The following is a 17,049-nucleotide window of genomic DNA, read 5'->3' as shown; positions in this document are numbered from 1 at the left end:
CTATCTGTTTACGTAGATTGTCAATTGAGTTCAGCATCTGATCATTTGTTTATGCATCGCCCTGGTAGCCTAAATCAAGTTTTAATTAACTAGCTTTGGAATGTAAAATAGGAAGCTAATTGCTTAGATGTCTTTCACCGTAATGACATGATTAGAGTTAAGAACTTTCATTAGTCCAAAACTAAATCCTCCGGTCAAACAAGGCAGACACTACTAATATATTATTCTACTAACACCTTACCTTTTTTTTAAAAAAAAAAAAAAAAAAGATTTCAAGGGAAAAAAACCTCATTTGCAGATTTGCGTAGCATGAATCCGCGTTTTGCTTGTTTTTCGCTCTTCCCCGGTGGATGCCACTGAAATTAAAAACCGTAAAATATCAATATTCAGAAATTTCGCAATGGCACGCTGTCCAACCCCAGATGACTCAATCCTCAGATAAAACCAATTCCCAACCACCAGCTTTTGAGCGGGCTTCCACCGCCAAAGTATTAAAGTTTAGTATGGCTTCCATCAATCAATTGCGTCAATCAAACGTTAAAGTGATCTTGCTTAAAAAAAATTTAAACGGATATATAGCGTATCCGTTGATTGCAGTTCAATCCACTCCGAATTATTTTTGAATCTTCTTGAGTCCGTCCCCTCCTCTAGTACAGAATAGATTAGGTTATACAATAATTACCATCTTAAAAAAAAAAGAAGATAAAACCAATTCCCAACCACAATATCATATTCTGACTTCAGAACATGAATGAAAGTAGTAGTAGTAGAAGCTAGCTGCATTATTATTTATCCTCCACCATCTTCTTACTATAAATGGATTTCGCTGCAATGCATGGGTGGCAGTGGCATGCATATTATTAATGATTTGAAGTTGAAAGCCATGCAAGCTCCAGCTTCGAAGCCCCTCTCCTTTTCCATCCTCCTCTCCTCCTCATTGTTATTAATCTTCATCTCCTCATCTCTCCACCCCGCCCAAGCAGACCAACCCCTCCTCACACCCATCCAAAAGGACACCTCCACCAACTTATACTCTGTCTCAGCTTACCTCAAGACCCCTCTTCAACACACCAATTTGCACCTCGACTTGGGAGCCTCCCTCACCTGGGTTGACTGCACTCGTCGCTACAAGTCCTCCACTTACCGCCACCTCCTCTACAACGCCTCCCTCTGCCTTGAGCTCGACACAGGCATTTATGGCAACTGTTTCAAACGACCCGGTCCCTCGTGCTTCAACGACTCCTGCGAATTCTTCCCTGAGAATTCCGTGACTCGGCAGGTTGCCATAGGAGATATACTGCTCGACTCGCTTGCCTTGCCCGCCACTGACGGCCGAAACCCGGGCAAACTGGGCCTGGATTCGGATTTCGTGTTTTCTTGCGGTACAACCAAGTTGCTGAGGGGCTTGGCTAGAGGAGTCACCGGATTGGCGGCTTTAGGCAGGTTCAATTTCTCCCTGCCGGCTCAGCTCAGCCGAGCCTTCTCTTCTCCATTGATATTCGCGATTTGCTTGCCCAGTACGCCCTCCGCAAACGGCGCGGCTTTCTTCAACTCCGCTGGGCCATATTACTTCTTGCCCGGAATTGACCTTTCAAAATCGCTGATTTACACTCCCCTCCTCTTAAACCCCTACGGCGGCACCGTAATCACTTACCCTAACCGCCCATCGGATGAGTATTTCATTGGGGTGACTTCCATCAAGGTCAACGGCAATGCCGTGCCTTTAAATAAGACCCTCCTTGCCATCAATCAAGAGAATGGAATCGGCGGGACCAAGGTTACGACTTCCACGCCATACACCCTGCTGCACACCTCCATTTTCAAGGCCTTCACGGCCGCGTTTGAGCAGGAATCAGCCGCTCTCAACCTCTCCTCAATAACGCCGGTGAAGCCATTCAGTTTGTGCTACGAAGCGGACAAGATAGCCAGCACGGGCGTGGGACCGGCTGTTCCCACCATTGATCTCGTGCTGCAGAGTGATGATGTGTTTTGGAGGATCTTTGGCGCGAATTCGATGGTCAGCGTCAAAGTCAACGGTGTGGATGGCTTGTGCCTGGGTTTCGTGGATGGCGGGCCAAACCCCAGGACCTCAATCGTGATTGGAGGACATCAGATTGAAGACAATCTGCTCCAGTTTGACCTGGTTTCCAATAGGCTCGGTTTCAGCTCTTCCGTTCTGTTCCGGAGCACAACTTGCTCCAAGTTCAATTTCACCACCAACAAATGACTCCAATAATTCATTCATGATGAAGCGCCCCTTTCTTTTTTTTTTTCTTCTAAATATATAATAATCTGCTGTTTTAACAATAATGTACGTGTATTTCCTCCTTTGCTGCTCGGTCAGCGTTCCTCCGTTAATGAATAATCCTATAATTTAAAATAAATAAATAAAAAGAACAAGACTTGTTTTGCTTTGCTCGTAATTACTCGCCATTATAGAATCAGTTCTTAACTGGAGTGCTCGAGGAAGTATATACACGGACAGAGATAAGGTTTCGATAAGGTTGTTTTACTTTCAATCAAACTCTCCCATCAGATCAGCCTAATAAAGAAGACTTCGTAAACATATAGTTGCGCTATGATAGCACTGTTAAGTTACCAAGTTTCTTCCTTTTTCCTAATCAATTCAAGAAGTTGGATCATCAATGAGTGAGTGACTGCACAGGGTATGAAAATGCAGGTAAACAAAATATATCCTCACAAATACAAAGGCATACAAATTAAGCAGATTATTCGGTAGATGGTTTGTGGTACAAAAGAAGCGACACAAATGATCAATTAAAAGTTTGCCAAGATGTTTTTCAGCTCCAAGCAAATGTAAACTTTCACGGGGGCACATCAAATTCAGACCAAAATAGAGCCCTCTGTTACAACAACTGCTTTCCCTCGCAGAAGCACTCTTTGATTCTTCTCGTCCACATGCAAATGGAGCACACCACTTCTTGGTGATGCCTGAGTCAGGAGATCGGTTCTTAATAAGTAACGGGATAAAATCCTTGATTTCTACCTCTTCTATTTCTTACTGTCCAAATAATTTTCTGAAATTTCACCAGGAAGTGAAATTGGTGGAAACATACATATATTCATGTGTTCATGTTCAATGTGAAGAAAAAGGGAAAAACAGAGAAACAGAGTGAGAGAAAACCTGATATGCAACAAAATCGCATTTCCCAAGCTTTTTGCTCCAGTACGGTGCCAAGGCACAATGTGCACTCCCACATACAGGATCCTGAAATTTGGAAAGCAAGTCATCTGACAGGATCCCGACCATAAAATGGATTTTTTTTTTGGTTCATCAGGCATATGGAATCATGTGATTAATTCATCTACAAGAATATTTCACAAGGTTGAAACAAATAACCTCATTGATCCCATATTTTGGGCAGAAGAAGCGACTGTAGAAGTCAAATCCAGATTCAGGGGGTGCAGGTCCTGTTATAATTAGCCCTCTGCCTGGCCATCTTTTGATCACATCAAAAAGTGGTTCTGCTTCTACAACTGCCTTTCCTGATGGGAGCACAACCTACCAAAACATGACCACCATTGTCATTAGCATGTACTTTCTCAAGATTGCTCTTGGGAAATAGTTGATTAACCAAAGTTCTCGCTCTATTTTAATTGAGCATAATATCCTTAGTAGCTACATCATGTTTAAATTAGTAGTTACATCATGTTTAAATTAGTGGTTACTTGAGCATAATATCCTTAGTAGTTAAATCATGTTTGCGAAAGATAAAAGCACATAATGGTCTCTCAAAAAGAGAGGAAACTTACAAGGAGATCCTCTTCAGTAGTTGTCTTATGGATCTCGACCACTGAAGCACCATTCAAGCTTTTAGAGATTTCCGAGATCTCCGCAGAATTAGGTGCAGCAATTGGGACTACAGGGAAATCTAATTCAACAAAGTAGTCCTCTTGGATATCGCCATTTTGATGGTCCATTGAATTTGAGGTTTTGGAATCTGGCACTTTCTTGGCTGTTAAAATTCCTGATAGCGTCAGGAATTCTATCTTATCAGAATTCACCAGACCATAACTGAAGAGAAAATATGAAGCTGCTAACGTTGCATGTCCACAGAGTTTAACCTGCAAATACAGATACAGAAAATGACCAGCACTCGATGGATATCAGATATGTCTTGCTACAATGTGGAAAACTTGACTTCATGCAGTCTTCAGTAGTAGTTGCCTAATTGGAATACTTGACTTCAATATCAAAGCGCCAACTTCTTTTATTTTAGGATCTAAGATTTGGGCTGAAGGGAAAGAGATGCCCAACCACAACACAATGGCAGTACTAGTGCAAAGTACAGATGCGATTCTTTCGGTATTAACATAAAGGAAAATTTTCAAATATCAATATCCAAGACTCAACCTTGAAACTTCCGACTCAAAAGACAACGGAACAGGGGAGGACTGACCTCAGCTACTGGAGTGAACCAACGTAGTTTAAATCTGGGAGTTGTGGACTGTGAGTCAGAGTCGACAATCCGAGTGAGGTAACAAGTTTCCGAGATATTAAATTCGGTAGCAACAGATTGCATCCATTCTTCGTCTTTCTCGTCCTCTAACAAACACACTGCCGCCGGGTTCCCCTTGAACACCTTGTCCGTGAAAGCATCCACCTAAACTTACCCAATTAGACCCAATCAAATTAAGAAGGTATAAACCCTAATTCTGTGATGCGGTAATTGGAATTAAAACGCGAAAGGAGAACGCATACCACGCAGAACTTAACAGGTTTTCTGGCCATACTGCAACAGTATAGAAGCGTTATGTACCGACTTCACCTGCCTCCTGTCCTCCGGCTAAGTGAGCTACACCACTGGAAAGGTTATATGCTTGGGAGACCGAAGATGTAGGAGAAAGTGCTGAAAGTATTATATATATACAAAATGCCACAGCACATTTTCACGTTCTTTGTCCCATTTTGGCTTTTGCGATTTGTTTCCCAAGCTGGTCAATGCAAGCAGCAACTAGCAAAATTGTACTTCTCCACTAATATTCTTGCGCTACAAGCATACGACTGATTGCAATAATTTACTATTTACTATATAGATGATTGTACTTCTCCACCAATATTCTTGCGCTACAAGAATACGACTGATTGCAATAATTTACTATTTAGTATATAGGCAAATCCATCAAAACGTACATGATGAAATTTGATTCCAATCTAAATTTTTGATCATGTTTCATCTTAAATTCATCTAGGGGTGTGCATCGAATTCGATTTTGGTAGATCGGAACTATGAATTCGAAATTTTCAAAAATTTGGAAGTTGGAAATTTCGATATTTTTTAAAATTTGAATTCACAAATTTCGATTTCGATTCGATTTCATTTCGGAATTCGGCATTTTACCAAAATTAGTGAATTGAACTTATAAGTTTATAACATAGTTTGATAAATTAGATGCTAATTTTTGTTCTATACAACTAACTCAATTAGACTCGCTATTATTATATAATATAATAAGTAGTTAGATGTATTATTATATCATATAAATATTTTATACTACATATATGTATATTTATATTATATATACAATTTGAATTCAAAATAGATAGTTGATTTACCGTTTTCGATTCATGAATTCAAAACACAAAAATTTCGATTTTCTTTCCGCTTTTTGTTTACTTCGATTTCGAAATTCCGAATTGAAATCGAAATTGGTCGGTAAATCAATTATTTTTCGAAATTGCACACTCCCAAATTCGTCATATAACTCATACTTAATCATTTGTTAAGGGCTAAAATGGTTAAATCTCATTTGTAGTTAAATAAATAAGCTGATCTATATTTACTTTTATTCGTAAAAAAGTAGGATATGGTCTAAATTATATTTATTTTTCTCCTAAAAAGTGGAATCTGATCTTTTTTTTTATACTAAAAATAACTACATGTAAATCACGTAATAATTTTAGGGAGAAGCAAATAAGGAACAACTTTGAGCATTTCTGAACTTTCTAAGGTTGTGTTTAGATTGCATTTTCCATGATTTTTCATGGAAAAATTACTGTAGCGATTTGATGTATGTGAGGGAAAAAGATAATAGGGAAATGTGATCACGGAAAACGACGTAATTTTTCGACGAAAAACCGCAATCCAAACAAGGCCTAAGTTTTCAACATAATTTTCTCAAAATTAAGGGGGTGTAAAGCAAAATGTATGGTAAGTAAGAGAATTCTAATAAAAATTTTAGAAAGAAGTAAGTGAGAAACGACTAAAAAAATTTCAAAACTTTCCAAGTTTTAAACACAATAAAAATATTCTCCAAATTAAGGTGGTGCAACAGCAACTACGCCCCCTTAACTGCACCGCTAATGACAAAGGGCATCCAGTCGCGTCCGTTGATTGATGCGTACTTTGCCAGTTCCACTCGCCTTTGCAAAGACTATGAACCGCCGCCCCTGAACAAGGAATGCGCCAACGCAGAAGCAGTATGCTCAATGCTGTACATGGAAACATTCGGTGTCTTGGCAATTTACTTTTATTCAACTACATATAACAGCTAACCCTGCATTATTTTCCAGTTAGTCAGTCTCTGAGGAATCTTTTGTTCAGAATCAATTTACAAGAGATACACATTTCACCTGCTATAGGCCTAAATCAAATCTACCCGCATCACGAAACAAATCATTTTCAACAACATTTGAACTACAAGCACTGAGTACGTTATTTTTTGGTACAAGGGTTCAATGCCAAACTTGATCTCCATGAACTAAAAGACAATGCACAAATTTGTGCAATAATACATGATCACATAATTGGACAATGATCACGAGATCCCTTCTTTCGCCATCTTGAGAAAGTTACAAAGAGTGATGTTCGGAAGCTCAAAATCACCGGCCTTCTTCTTCCTTATTCTGGTCATTTTCAATGTCTCTGTTCCCTTTGATTGCGTCACTGTTACTGACACCAAGTTTAGAACTGTTGAACGGGAATTTTGGGGCACAACATCAGACTCATAACTAAATACAGCAGCCGGTTAATGACAACTGCTGCTCTTTTTCTTTTAGGAAAAGAGAGCTAATTTCTTGGCAGGGTAACACCTTTAATGACAAGTTATTGTGATCAACAACTTATCAACATCTAAGGGGAAATAATAATGACTCTTCGATGCTGAGTGCAAATAGTGAGTCTTACATATTAAAGAATCAAGTGGCCAGATATACCTCACAAACACCGTGCAGCAACAACCGGCGGAAAGGATCTTGAACATTTAACTCAAGAACACCACCATCTCCAGTCTCCTTGACAAAGTCCCGGATGCACTCCTAAAACACATAAGAGGATGAGTAAATTAATACAGGAATCATAGACAACATAAAGCATGCAAATAATACAAGATCATCACGACAATAGAGTATATGTAGGGTAATAGATGATAAGAAGAGGAAGTAATTATACTCTGTCTTGTCGATCTCAAGGTTACCTCATATCCACTTATCAATTCTGGAAGAAAGCTACGACGGAAAGCTTCTCTAGTTCTACAATCAACTCTATGCCATGCAGTAAGTACAGCAACCTTGTCTGCATCACCACAACTTTTCTGTTTCATTCCTGAACCTTTGAGGGCTTCTATCATCATCGTCTACCATAAGGACAGAAAAATTTAAAAGAATCAGGCGATATTGCCATATCACAGGCCAAATTCAAAAGGTACAGGAGAATAATACCTAAACAAATAATGAAGTGTCCATATTTTTTTCCTGTCAGAGTGTGCGTGAGAGAGAGAGAGCACAAACAAGCAAAATCTGACACTAGTAAACCTTAGAATTTAGTACATTGCTAACATTTCGTATCAGGCAATATATCCTCCTCCCATCAAATTCCTCAACAACCATACTTTCCTACACCAACGCTCAATTCCAGCAAGCCATATTAAAGAAGATATACCAGCCAACACAAACGCACGCGCACACACAAAAATGACAGATACAACATGAAAAATAGCAAGCAAATAAAGAAAAATAAGGAAGAAGACAATGGCATATTTAATTCAATAAGTCACGAAAATGTTAGAGAAAACATATCATCCAACACGGAGAGGTGAACCAAGGGCTAAAGGCATCCATGGTCTTTAAAGTTCATGGCTCACCCACACCTTGTTTACTGATCCCTCAACAAACACATGTACTAATTTTGTTTATCCATGCAAGAGGACTTAATGAATGTAATCTTTATGTAAGATTTAAAGTTAGCAGGAGAGAGCGTAAGTTGACTTCAACAGTGAAAGGACCAGTGTAATGCAACCCAAATATCATGCAAAAATAGTTTAGAGATAATGTTCGTAATCATGTGGTAACGAGAATAATACCTCTTTATCCATATCCACGGTTCTAAATTTGTCCCATTCTCCTATATTTGTCATGCTAAATGGGGACAGTGGCACATCATCACCTGTAAGATGAAGCTAGATCAGAAATATTTACAAATTCAGGCCATACTGAATAGTAAGGAAGTTACACCAAGATGACTGCTAACAAATTAAAACTGCGAAAACATATGTATTAAACAACTGATACAAATCATGACAAAGCTGCTTCCAGAGGGTTGTCTCCTACCCCAAGGCGGTGGAGCAAACAAGCCTCTAATTTCTTCTGCATTTAGACGAGGAACGAGCTCCATTAAAAGGCGATCATTTAACCATCTTCGAGATCTCCGGTTGCTGACCTGCAACAATTTGAGAAAAATCAGGAGGAATATAGCTAAGCAGGGCTGCAATTGAACGTTCACAATTTATGAATCTGATGGCCGAAATGATAGAAACAGAGTGGAATCAATGATTACATCATTTCAAGCATACCATTGACCGTTCAAATTTGCCATGAGATTTGAATCCTAAATTTAGAAAGATTCATGACTAGCTGCACGTCCTAGACATCCATTCCATTAGATAATCAGATAAAAACATTAAACCAATTTTATCACCTGCAGTGCAATCTAACAGTCTTGAAGATAAATAATAACCTACAAATGCAAGTTGCTACTGCAAACTTAGCCATAACTATTGTTAGTAACTAGTAACTGAAGAACAACAGTATCCAAGCTAGAGATAATAGGGGAAAGATAAAATCTTGCTAAAAGCGCAGAAGAAAAAATGAGAACTTGGGAAGTTACTTTTCCAGTCAAGCTCTCCAGGAACTCGATCTTTTTCTCAATATCCGTTCCTCTGCACTTCTCATTTTCTCCTGCAATTATCCCCTATAGAAAAATCAGTGATTTTTCCCAAAAGTCCCAAAAGTATATAATACATCCCGGAAACAGAATAATGTCTGTCGGGAAGACCCAGGGAATCAAGAAAATCTAGATCAGCAAGATTTATACTGGACCAGAAAATAATTTACAAATATCCTAATATCCAAAGCTATTTAAAAACTTGCTTTAACTGGTTCAGACGATTAAAAAGAAACCCAAAAAAAAAAAACCCCGATAAACTGGCAGCTGACAAAATGGAAAAAGAATGATGGAAATCGTAGGACCTTTGGGGTCATCAAAGAGGGACTGCCATAAGAGAAGATCTTCTTCTCTCTGCAAAATCTGAGGGGTCGCCATAATTGATATTCTTGAAGTTGACTTTCGAGAGTCTGAGAATTAAAAATCTCTGCTTGTCCTTTGTTGAGGGCGGGCGTTTCGTTGATTCAGCTGCTCCTGTCTGACTTTCTTTATGTGGGATTGAGTAGTTTAGGAGGCAGGGTGGAGAGGAGCAGAAATCAGAATAAAAGGGGAAGGGATTCGGAGGGAGGGAGACGAAGACCAACCAAACACGGTGTGTTATCAGATTCTACTGGGAATATGCGTTGGTGCTCTTTGGTGGGGTCTGGGTTTGCGGCGGGGGGTTGGATTCTATAACGAACAAATTGATACATTTGGCCAACAAATGCCAAAGTTATCCTTGTTTCAGCAACTGGTAAAATGAAAAGGTAAAGGTCTGAATCATCCACCAACAAAAGATGAATGTTGTTACAAAATTTTATAATGAAAAAAAAAATTAAAGAATCATAGATTTTAACTTATCACACTTTACATTTTAAAATTCTTCAATAAATAATATAAAAAAAAAGCATTTGATAGCATAAAAAGTAAGAATTGCAATTTGTATAACAGGAAAGTCCTTTAATTAAATCGAATTCCAAATGATAAAATGTACCTAGTAAAGTTAAAATACGTGCTTGTACATATGCTTATAGGTCAAGTAGATTTCAGTCTAGTAATTAAAGTTGATATTTTAGGAATTAGAAATCTTGGACCCTCTCTCGCTTCTTAAATTACACTCGCCTCCTTTTATAGAACTTTAAAAAGAAAAGTTAAATAAAAGAAAAAAGCTTAGAGTAAAAGGAAACAGGACAGGGGAGGTTTTTTTGTTACGGCGAGTTGAACTTACTTATGTTTGATATGCAAAAAAGTTGCAAAACCAGAACAAACACGATAATTTATTTAGGTAGTTATTGAAATTTTTGAATAGTCAAGATTTGATCAATCAACTATCAATATTCAAGATTTTACCTATTGAACTATCAAATATGTAAATTTTAGACCATTTCATCTGATTTTAATGTTAATTCTGTGAAATCTAAATGCTCGTATGATTTACGAGATATATTATTAATAGTTATATTTGACAAAGTTAACGATGAAATTAGACGAAATTGTTCAAAATTTATATTTTTAATAGTCTAGTAGATAAAAATATATTATGAATAATTAAATAGCCAAAACTCAACTATTATAAAAGTTTAGTGACTACTTAGATAATTTCCTTGAACAGACAAGTAAGCGGGCATAGCCGTATTAATGGTCTAATGGTTTGATCCCTAACATTAAATAGATGAACCGATTAAGCTCATCAGAGATATAAGGTGTAGTACCGGCCCAAAACAACCTCCAATCTCCTCTTTTGGGAAAATCGCCAATTTAGTCCCTAAACTTTTTTTTTCTGTCAATTTAGTCCCTATACATTATTTATGGCCAATTTAATCCCTAAACTTATATTTCGGTTCCAATCAAGGAGCTTAGCGGCGGCGCCACCGCATAATTTCCACCGGCTTCCCAATCTAGAAACCCAGAAGGGGTATTTTAGGGACTTCAATATTTTTCATATTTTTCTTTGACTTTCATCTTATTTTTATCCTTGCACGACTAACTTTACTATTCTCACCAGCCATCACAAATCTTCTCAATTTGTCTTCTCAAACGGAAATCCCCTGTATCATCTTCATCATCATCTTCTAAAATCCCATGTTCCCCATATCCGAGGAACAGAGCCCATAGTCCGAAGAAATAAAGAAAATAAAGAAGCAAAATCGAAAAATCAGCACACATGTAAAAGGGAGGAGTTTTGAAGTGGTGCAAACTGTAAAGACATACCAAACACCTTAGCTTTGGAAGTGATCTTCACAGCTCCTACCTGATTCTTGAGCTCTCCTTTTTTTCCTTTGGCCCAACATGTATGTCCAAAATGTCCACGCCCCACTTCTTTTCCCAGTTCATACTTGGCAACGAAATTCTTTTCCCACTTCTTTTCCTTCACTGTCTGCTGCTCCACCTTCGTCATGCTCAGGTATCGGCCACTCATTCGGTTTCGCCGGCGCCCCTTGTTGCTTTAGAATCGCGGACATGATGGGCTTTGCCAGCGAAGGAAGGGGGAAGGGCCACCTAAACTTCCTCCCTGAAGCTTCCTCCCTGGAGTTCTCGCCTCCGACGGCGAAGGCCGAACACCTGCAAGGTAAGGACTCTGCCATGGGCTGGCGGCAAAGGAATGAGCTGGCGTGCTCTTATTGGAGTGACCGTTGGCCGATGGTGGGCCCGGAGATATTGCTGGCCTTGGGCTTCCGGCGGCGATCTGCTGTACCCGAGTTACCAGCGGAAGTGGCAGTGGCGGAGGGGTGACCATCGAAGGCGGCGACGGGATCGTCGACCTTGTGGACTGAGACTGAAACACTTTTGGTGCAGCAATGCCCCATTAACGGCTACAATTCCGACGACGATCGGTTCAAAGTCCATTCCTCCATCGGTCAACTGAAAATGTTAGATGCTGACGCCGGCCAAAAATAACGTGGAGAAATTTATGCTCGTTTAAAGCATTTTATATTGGAGCATTTTCCACCTGGCTGGAAGACCAGCAGCTATTTTACCGGTCAGCTTAGCACAAAGGCCCGATTCACAATAATAGGAAAATAGAATGTGGAAGTCCCTAAAGTACCCCTTCTGGGTTGCTAGATTGGGAAGCCGATGGAAATTATGCGGTGGCGCCACCGCTAAGCTCCTTGATTGGAACCGAAATATAAGTTTAGGGATTAAATTGGCCATAAATAATGTATAGGGACTAAATTGACAGAAAAAAAAAGTTTAGGGACTAAATTGGCGATTTTTCCCTCCTCTTTTAATTGCATCGCATTCCCTCCCTGCATTTTATTAGTGACAACTGACAAAGGAAAGGAGCGCCAGTTGAGAAATGTACGCACAAATACAATACGTGTTTATTAAATATACATATATTTATACACTCCTATGTATTACTCTGAAATTCTCAATGGTCTCTCTCACTGGAGACAGCAGCATCATCAAACTAACCCCATTGCATTCCATTCCAGTCTCCAGTCCGTTGCTAGGGTTTTCTGGCCCTCGCCACTCACCTCTCTCCCGCATCTCCCAGTACGTACTACGTTTACTACATTAGGACTATTGTTGTTTCTTCTTCTTCTTTCTTTTTTTTTTTTCTCAAAACTTTTTTTATTTTACTTTTTTCTTTTTGGAATTACAGCTCTGTGTTCTACTTGATTCAACAATTCGAATTCCCATTTCTTGGGATTCCCTTCTGCTTTTGCAAGTATCAGGTTCTTTATTGGCGTTAAAAGTAATTTCCTTACCATTTGGTGTGTGTCTTTGCTGCCCTCAGTAATCTCTCTCTCGCTCTCTCTCAAAAAGAAACGAAAGATGAGAGAGAGGTGGTAACTGGAATGCTATGGAGATTGTTGACATGCCCCCCCCCCCCCCTTTTTTTTTAACTCTGCTTGCATCTGCATTTGACCCAAAAATTTTTTTTTTTTTTTCTAGTTTAGTTAGCTTCGTCACCTATGCACCTGGTTGTCTTGATATTCAGATGTTTTGCCTTACGACGAAGTACGACCCACAAATGTTTTCGGTTATTGGATGATTACTGATACCGCAATTTAACTTCTTTTTACAGCTTTTCTTCTCCACTTAAGCAGGTATTTTCTTCCTTGGATTGGAGACAATGGAAGATGAGAGTAATTGCAATGCCTTCCCCTTTACTACCACGACATTAGCCTTTGGTGGCCGTGGGAGCAGCTCCAGTAATAATCACAATGTTTATTATATGCAAGAAGAAGCTGATCATAGCCACTACCTCAACTTTGCAGCCGCAGCAGCTGCTAGCAACGACACCACTCCTCATCATGCTCCTACCACTTTACCCTCCTGGCTTTGCTGCCAGCCAACACCCCAGAATTATGTTCATTTTCTCGCAGAAAATGGGGCCTCCCAAGTCCATAACGAAATACTACCATTCAACAATTCACCTGGATCGTCTGGTTTTACAACCCCTGAGGCTTCTTTTGACATGGTTGGTTACAAGGTAGAGTTACAAACTCCTATGCTTTACCTTCAAACTCTCTCTCTCTCTCTAATGGAGTATTTCCCTTGCTTATTCTGGGCATCATGACACGCCCACACACACAACTCTTTAACAATTGTTTCTCCGTCGTATTTAATTTTCTCAAACACTTCACTTCGTAACTGATGAAAATGGTGCTGATGTTCTGTTTTCTTCAACTGTTCAAATGACAGAGGCCGCACACTGAAGGAGTACCTCCGAGTAACTTAACAGTCTTAGGATTTCAAATTCCCTCTCAGGTCAAGTTTCTAGAGTTATTTCTTTCTGAAACTTGTGTTGAACTTTTAATAGACCTTAACAAAAGAAGTTTTGCTAATGCAAGCAGAATTCAAATGAAAGTTATGGCACTGCTGCGACTGGTTCTCCTTCCACAGTTCCTAGCAGCACATCAAGACAGAAAGCCGCTACCGCTGATCGTGTGAGCTTCAAATCTCTTAACCAACTGTATTTACAAGCAAGCTAGTTGTTCCTTTGACCTGTGTGCTTAGCAGCATTCTATTATGTCTCTTGATAGTTCTTTAACTTCTTTTTAGGAATTTTATTCCTCCATAGTACTATAATTCTTCCATTTGGCCTTGTGGATCCCGAGTTAGCAACTTATCTTCGTCGCTGGCTTTTTATGCAGCGTCGCAGGTTGAGGATTTCTGAGGGAGTTGAGGCGTTACAGGAGCTCCTTCCACATCCAAGAGAGGTAATACATTTTATTGATCTGGACCAAGGAGCAAAGGAAAAAGCCTTCATAAATGTTGTTGAAACTTTTTGTTTGAAGTATGGCAGAATATATATATATCTATCAAGAAGTTGTAGCTTTGGCACATGATGGGTGCTTAACCACTGCAGACATTGGCTTCTGTAGCGATCATTGACCGCCTTTTAACATCTTGCTGAGCAGTGTTTTTCTGGTCCTAACTACATGATTTTCACATGGCCTGCCCACTTCCTGCTGCATGAAACACATGGATTGTTGCCTGTCGTTAAAATGAATTGTTTCTCTTGGTTTTGCAGGGTGGTAAGGCATCTGTACTGGATGATATTATTGATCATATAAAGTATTTACAATTTCAAGTAAAGGTATATCTGCGTCTATCATTTGTTTCTTAGTAGAACATTGCATATTGCATAGCTCAGATGTCTGCTGATGTAAGTCTAATAAATAATCCACTGAATCTTGTGATGCACAAAATCTGCATTGGCCTGCTTTTAGTTGTTTTACAAGGTTGGCTTTCAGATACAGAGTCTGGTGCTTTCTAAAAACAGGTAGTTTTCCAAAAGCTGCGGAACATGAGATAATAGTTCAAATGGTGTTTGTGGAAATAATTACAGCTAGCGACAATAATTGTTTATCTGCAGTATTTGGATAGAGTTGTTTGCCTCTTGTTTCTGCTAATCCTGAAGAATTGAAGATGCTCAAATTATGATTATGAGATTAGATGCCACCGAATGGTTCTTGCATTGTTTGAAAGAGTTTATTTAGATTATTTGGTTCATCGTCGAGGATTGGAGGATCTCTTCATGCCATGTGGGGTGTCTTCAAATTTGAGATTCTCTTTAGTATGCTATAATATGCTTGCACTAAACTACCATTAAATTTCTGCCAATGGCAGATTTAGTGCCAGGTTTTCTCTGTTTTTTTTTTTAAATAATTAATTATGCAAGTGTTTATGAACTAGCCCTTGCCCAAATTTGACCTGCGCAGGAACTGAGTCAAAGCAGGTTGGGAGGAGAATCATCTTCAACTCCATTCATACTGCTTGAGGTATGTTCCTGCATCCACCTAGCTAAAATCTAAAAAACATATATAATGATGTGTAAGGATGGCATGTCATTCTTGCTATGTGCAGGGTTATGGCCATTTCCTTCTTCGTGACCAGATGCAGAATGAACCTCTGGAAGAGATGATGGGGAGGCTGCTGGAGGTGAATCCATTGGCTGCAACACAGCTGTTGGAGAGCGGAGGCCTTATTGTGATGCCAATGTCTTTGGCTGAGGGGTTACGCCCCCAAAACTAGAATCTCCACACGCAGGACCACCTGTAATTTTCGACATGTAGTTGGCACTCCAATTTCTTTGTTTTGGTGTACACCCCTAATCACCACCAGCCCCTCCAAGAATCAAAGAAGATCGAAGTCAGACATCTTATACTGCCACACGGTTGGCGACGCAGAATCCTTGAAGGCAATTGCTTACTAAGCAAAGTTGAGATTGGTTGATTATCTGATGGAAGCTATATGTTAAACCGTATTATGCTTTTAGTCTTGGTCAGTGCTTTGACAGTATCTGCTAATTCATATCTTGTAGTAAACAAAGTTGGAGCTATGCTCTTTCTGTCACTATCTTCATCACCGTATTGCCTTCCTGTTTACGGCCACGCTTACCGCAGCTTAAAAGAAGCACTCACTCTCGTCTCTCTCCCCTTCTTCAAAATGCTCCTAAAGTTTCTAGGCAATAATAATGTCTTTTTCCTTTCAGATAGATAATTGCGCATTCATCTACATTCGGGGTTGCACGTTTGCTGTTTAGAACGTTTATAACGTTAATAAGTACTAGGATCGAAGGGTCAAGTAATAAAACAAGAAAGTTATTGGCTGATAGGGCTGGGGATTCAATAGTTGGTTGGCGGAAAAGAGTGCTCGGGGCGTGGAGTGGAGTCGAAAGCTTCACGCTAGGCCTTCCCCGCGGAAGGGAATGGATTCAAATCTTCGCTTTTGGGCCGATGACGGTTCATATGTCGGACTCCGTCTCTGGTTGACCTGAGTTTTCAACGGGAAAGAATTCTGTGCCTGTGGTTGCACTTGCAACAGTAGTGAATCATGAAACTTGGTCTGGGCTACCAAAAAGAAAACCATGTGTGAAGGAAATAAGATGGCGCGGCTTGAGGCCCCCAGAATGGCCAACTGAAAAAAGAATGGAGAGACCAAAAGCAGCAGCATCTGGGAAAAATGGCCAATTTCGTCCTTAAATTTTTTATTAGTATCGATTTAGTCCTTGACTTTTATTTCTGACTAATTTGATACTTGAACTTGTCTCGCAATTCTAATTTAGGGCCTTCGCGGTGGCACCACTACCTAAAATTGATTTGACTCCTAATTGACTAATTAAACAGGAGTATTATCACGAGAATGTAATAAAACAAGTAAATGGTATAACAAAATCACCAAATAAAACTTTTAAATCATGTAAAAAATCACCAGATAAAACTTTTTTAAAGTTTGATATTGTAATTTTTTACACAATTTACTTAATTTTTTATAACCCCATAAGTGATGTTTCTAAAATACCCTTCTTTAATTGGTCAATTAAGAGCCAGATTAGTTTTAGGTGGTGAAGCCGCCACAGGAGTTCTTAATTGGAAATGCAAAATAAGTTCACATATCAAAATGGCTAGGAATAAAAGTTAGGGACTAAATC

The 17,049-nt window shown here is 39.3% G+C and overlaps 3 protein-coding genes across 11 annotated transcripts; 2 read left to right on the top strand and 1 right to left on the bottom strand.

Annotated features, from left to right (window-relative positions):
- The first annotated feature begins 830 nt into the window (after positions 1 to 830).
- Positions 831 to 2,568, top strand: LOC113751940 (basic 7S globulin-like). Its single transcript, XM_027296110.1, has one exon. The coding sequence runs from the start codon at positions 836 to 838 to the stop codon at positions 2,225 to 2,227; it is 1,392 nt and encodes a 463-aa protein (XP_027151911.1). The 5' UTR covers positions 831 to 835; the 3' UTR covers positions 2,228 to 2,568.
- A 99-nt stretch (positions 2,569 to 2,667) lies between these two features.
- LOC113752014 (uncharacterized isomerase BH0283) lies at positions 2,668 to 9,846 on the bottom strand. 4 transcript variants are annotated; one of them, XM_027296315.1, is made up of 11 exons: positions 9,488 to 9,834; positions 9,126 to 9,196; positions 8,570 to 8,678; positions 8,323 to 8,405; positions 7,438 to 7,596; positions 7,178 to 7,279; positions 4,422 to 4,625; positions 3,775 to 4,086; positions 3,362 to 3,523; positions 3,146 to 3,229; positions 2,693 to 2,952 (listed from the first exon to the last, which is right to left on the bottom strand). In XM_027296315.1, the coding sequence occupies exons 1-11, from the start codon at positions 9,558 to 9,560 to the stop codon at positions 2,845 to 2,847; spliced, it is 1,467 nt and encodes a 488-aa protein (XP_027152116.1). In that variant the 5' UTR covers positions 9,561 to 9,834; the 3' UTR covers positions 2,693 to 2,844. The 4 variants fall into 4 exon arrangements, with proteins under 4 accessions (XP_027151978.1, XP_027152116.1, XP_027152023.1 ...); XM_027296222.1 differs by lacking the exons at positions 2,693 to 2,952; positions 3,146 to 3,229; positions 3,362 to 3,523; positions 3,775 to 4,086; positions 4,422 to 4,625 and adding an exon at positions 6,475 to 7,054 and having other exon boundaries at positions 9,488 to 9,846; XM_027296270.1 differs by lacking the exons at positions 2,693 to 2,952; positions 3,146 to 3,229; positions 3,362 to 3,523; positions 3,775 to 4,086; positions 4,422 to 4,625 and adding an exon at positions 6,475 to 6,932 and having other exon boundaries at positions 7,149 to 7,279; positions 9,488 to 9,844.
- A 2,606-nt stretch (positions 9,847 to 12,452) lies between these two features.
- On the top strand, positions 12,453 to 16,002 carry LOC113777077 (transcription factor bHLH69-like). 6 transcript variants are annotated; one of them, XM_027322125.1, is made up of 9 exons: positions 12,453 to 12,659; positions 12,769 to 12,841; positions 13,217 to 13,602; positions 13,815 to 13,880; positions 13,967 to 14,059; positions 14,267 to 14,332; positions 14,647 to 14,712; positions 15,338 to 15,397; positions 15,483 to 16,002. In XM_027322125.1, exons 1-9 carry the CDS (start codon positions 12,516 to 12,518, stop codon positions 15,648 to 15,650), a joined length of 1,122 nt encoding a protein of 373 aa, XP_027177926.1. In that variant the 5' UTR covers positions 12,453 to 12,515; the 3' UTR covers positions 15,651 to 16,002. The 6 variants fall into 6 exon arrangements, with proteins under 6 accessions (XP_027177926.1, XP_027177935.1, XP_027177938.1 ...); XM_027322134.1 differs by lacking the exon at positions 12,769 to 12,841 and having other exon boundaries at positions 12,572 to 12,659; positions 13,195 to 13,602; XM_027322137.1 differs by lacking the exon at positions 12,769 to 12,841 and having other exon boundaries at positions 12,574 to 12,659.
- Positions 16,003 to 17,049: the final 1,047 nt, after the last annotated feature.

Source organism: Coffea eugenioides, chromosome 1 (genome assembly GCF_003713205.1).
Source record: "Coffea eugenioides isolate CCC68of chromosome 1, Ceug_1.0, whole genome shotgun sequence".
Lineage (NCBI taxonomy): Eukaryota > Viridiplantae > Streptophyta > Magnoliopsida > Gentianales > Rubiaceae > Coffea > Coffea eugenioides.
Note: the sequence above shows the minus strand (reverse complement) of the source record. Positions and strands in the feature narration are given on the sequence as shown.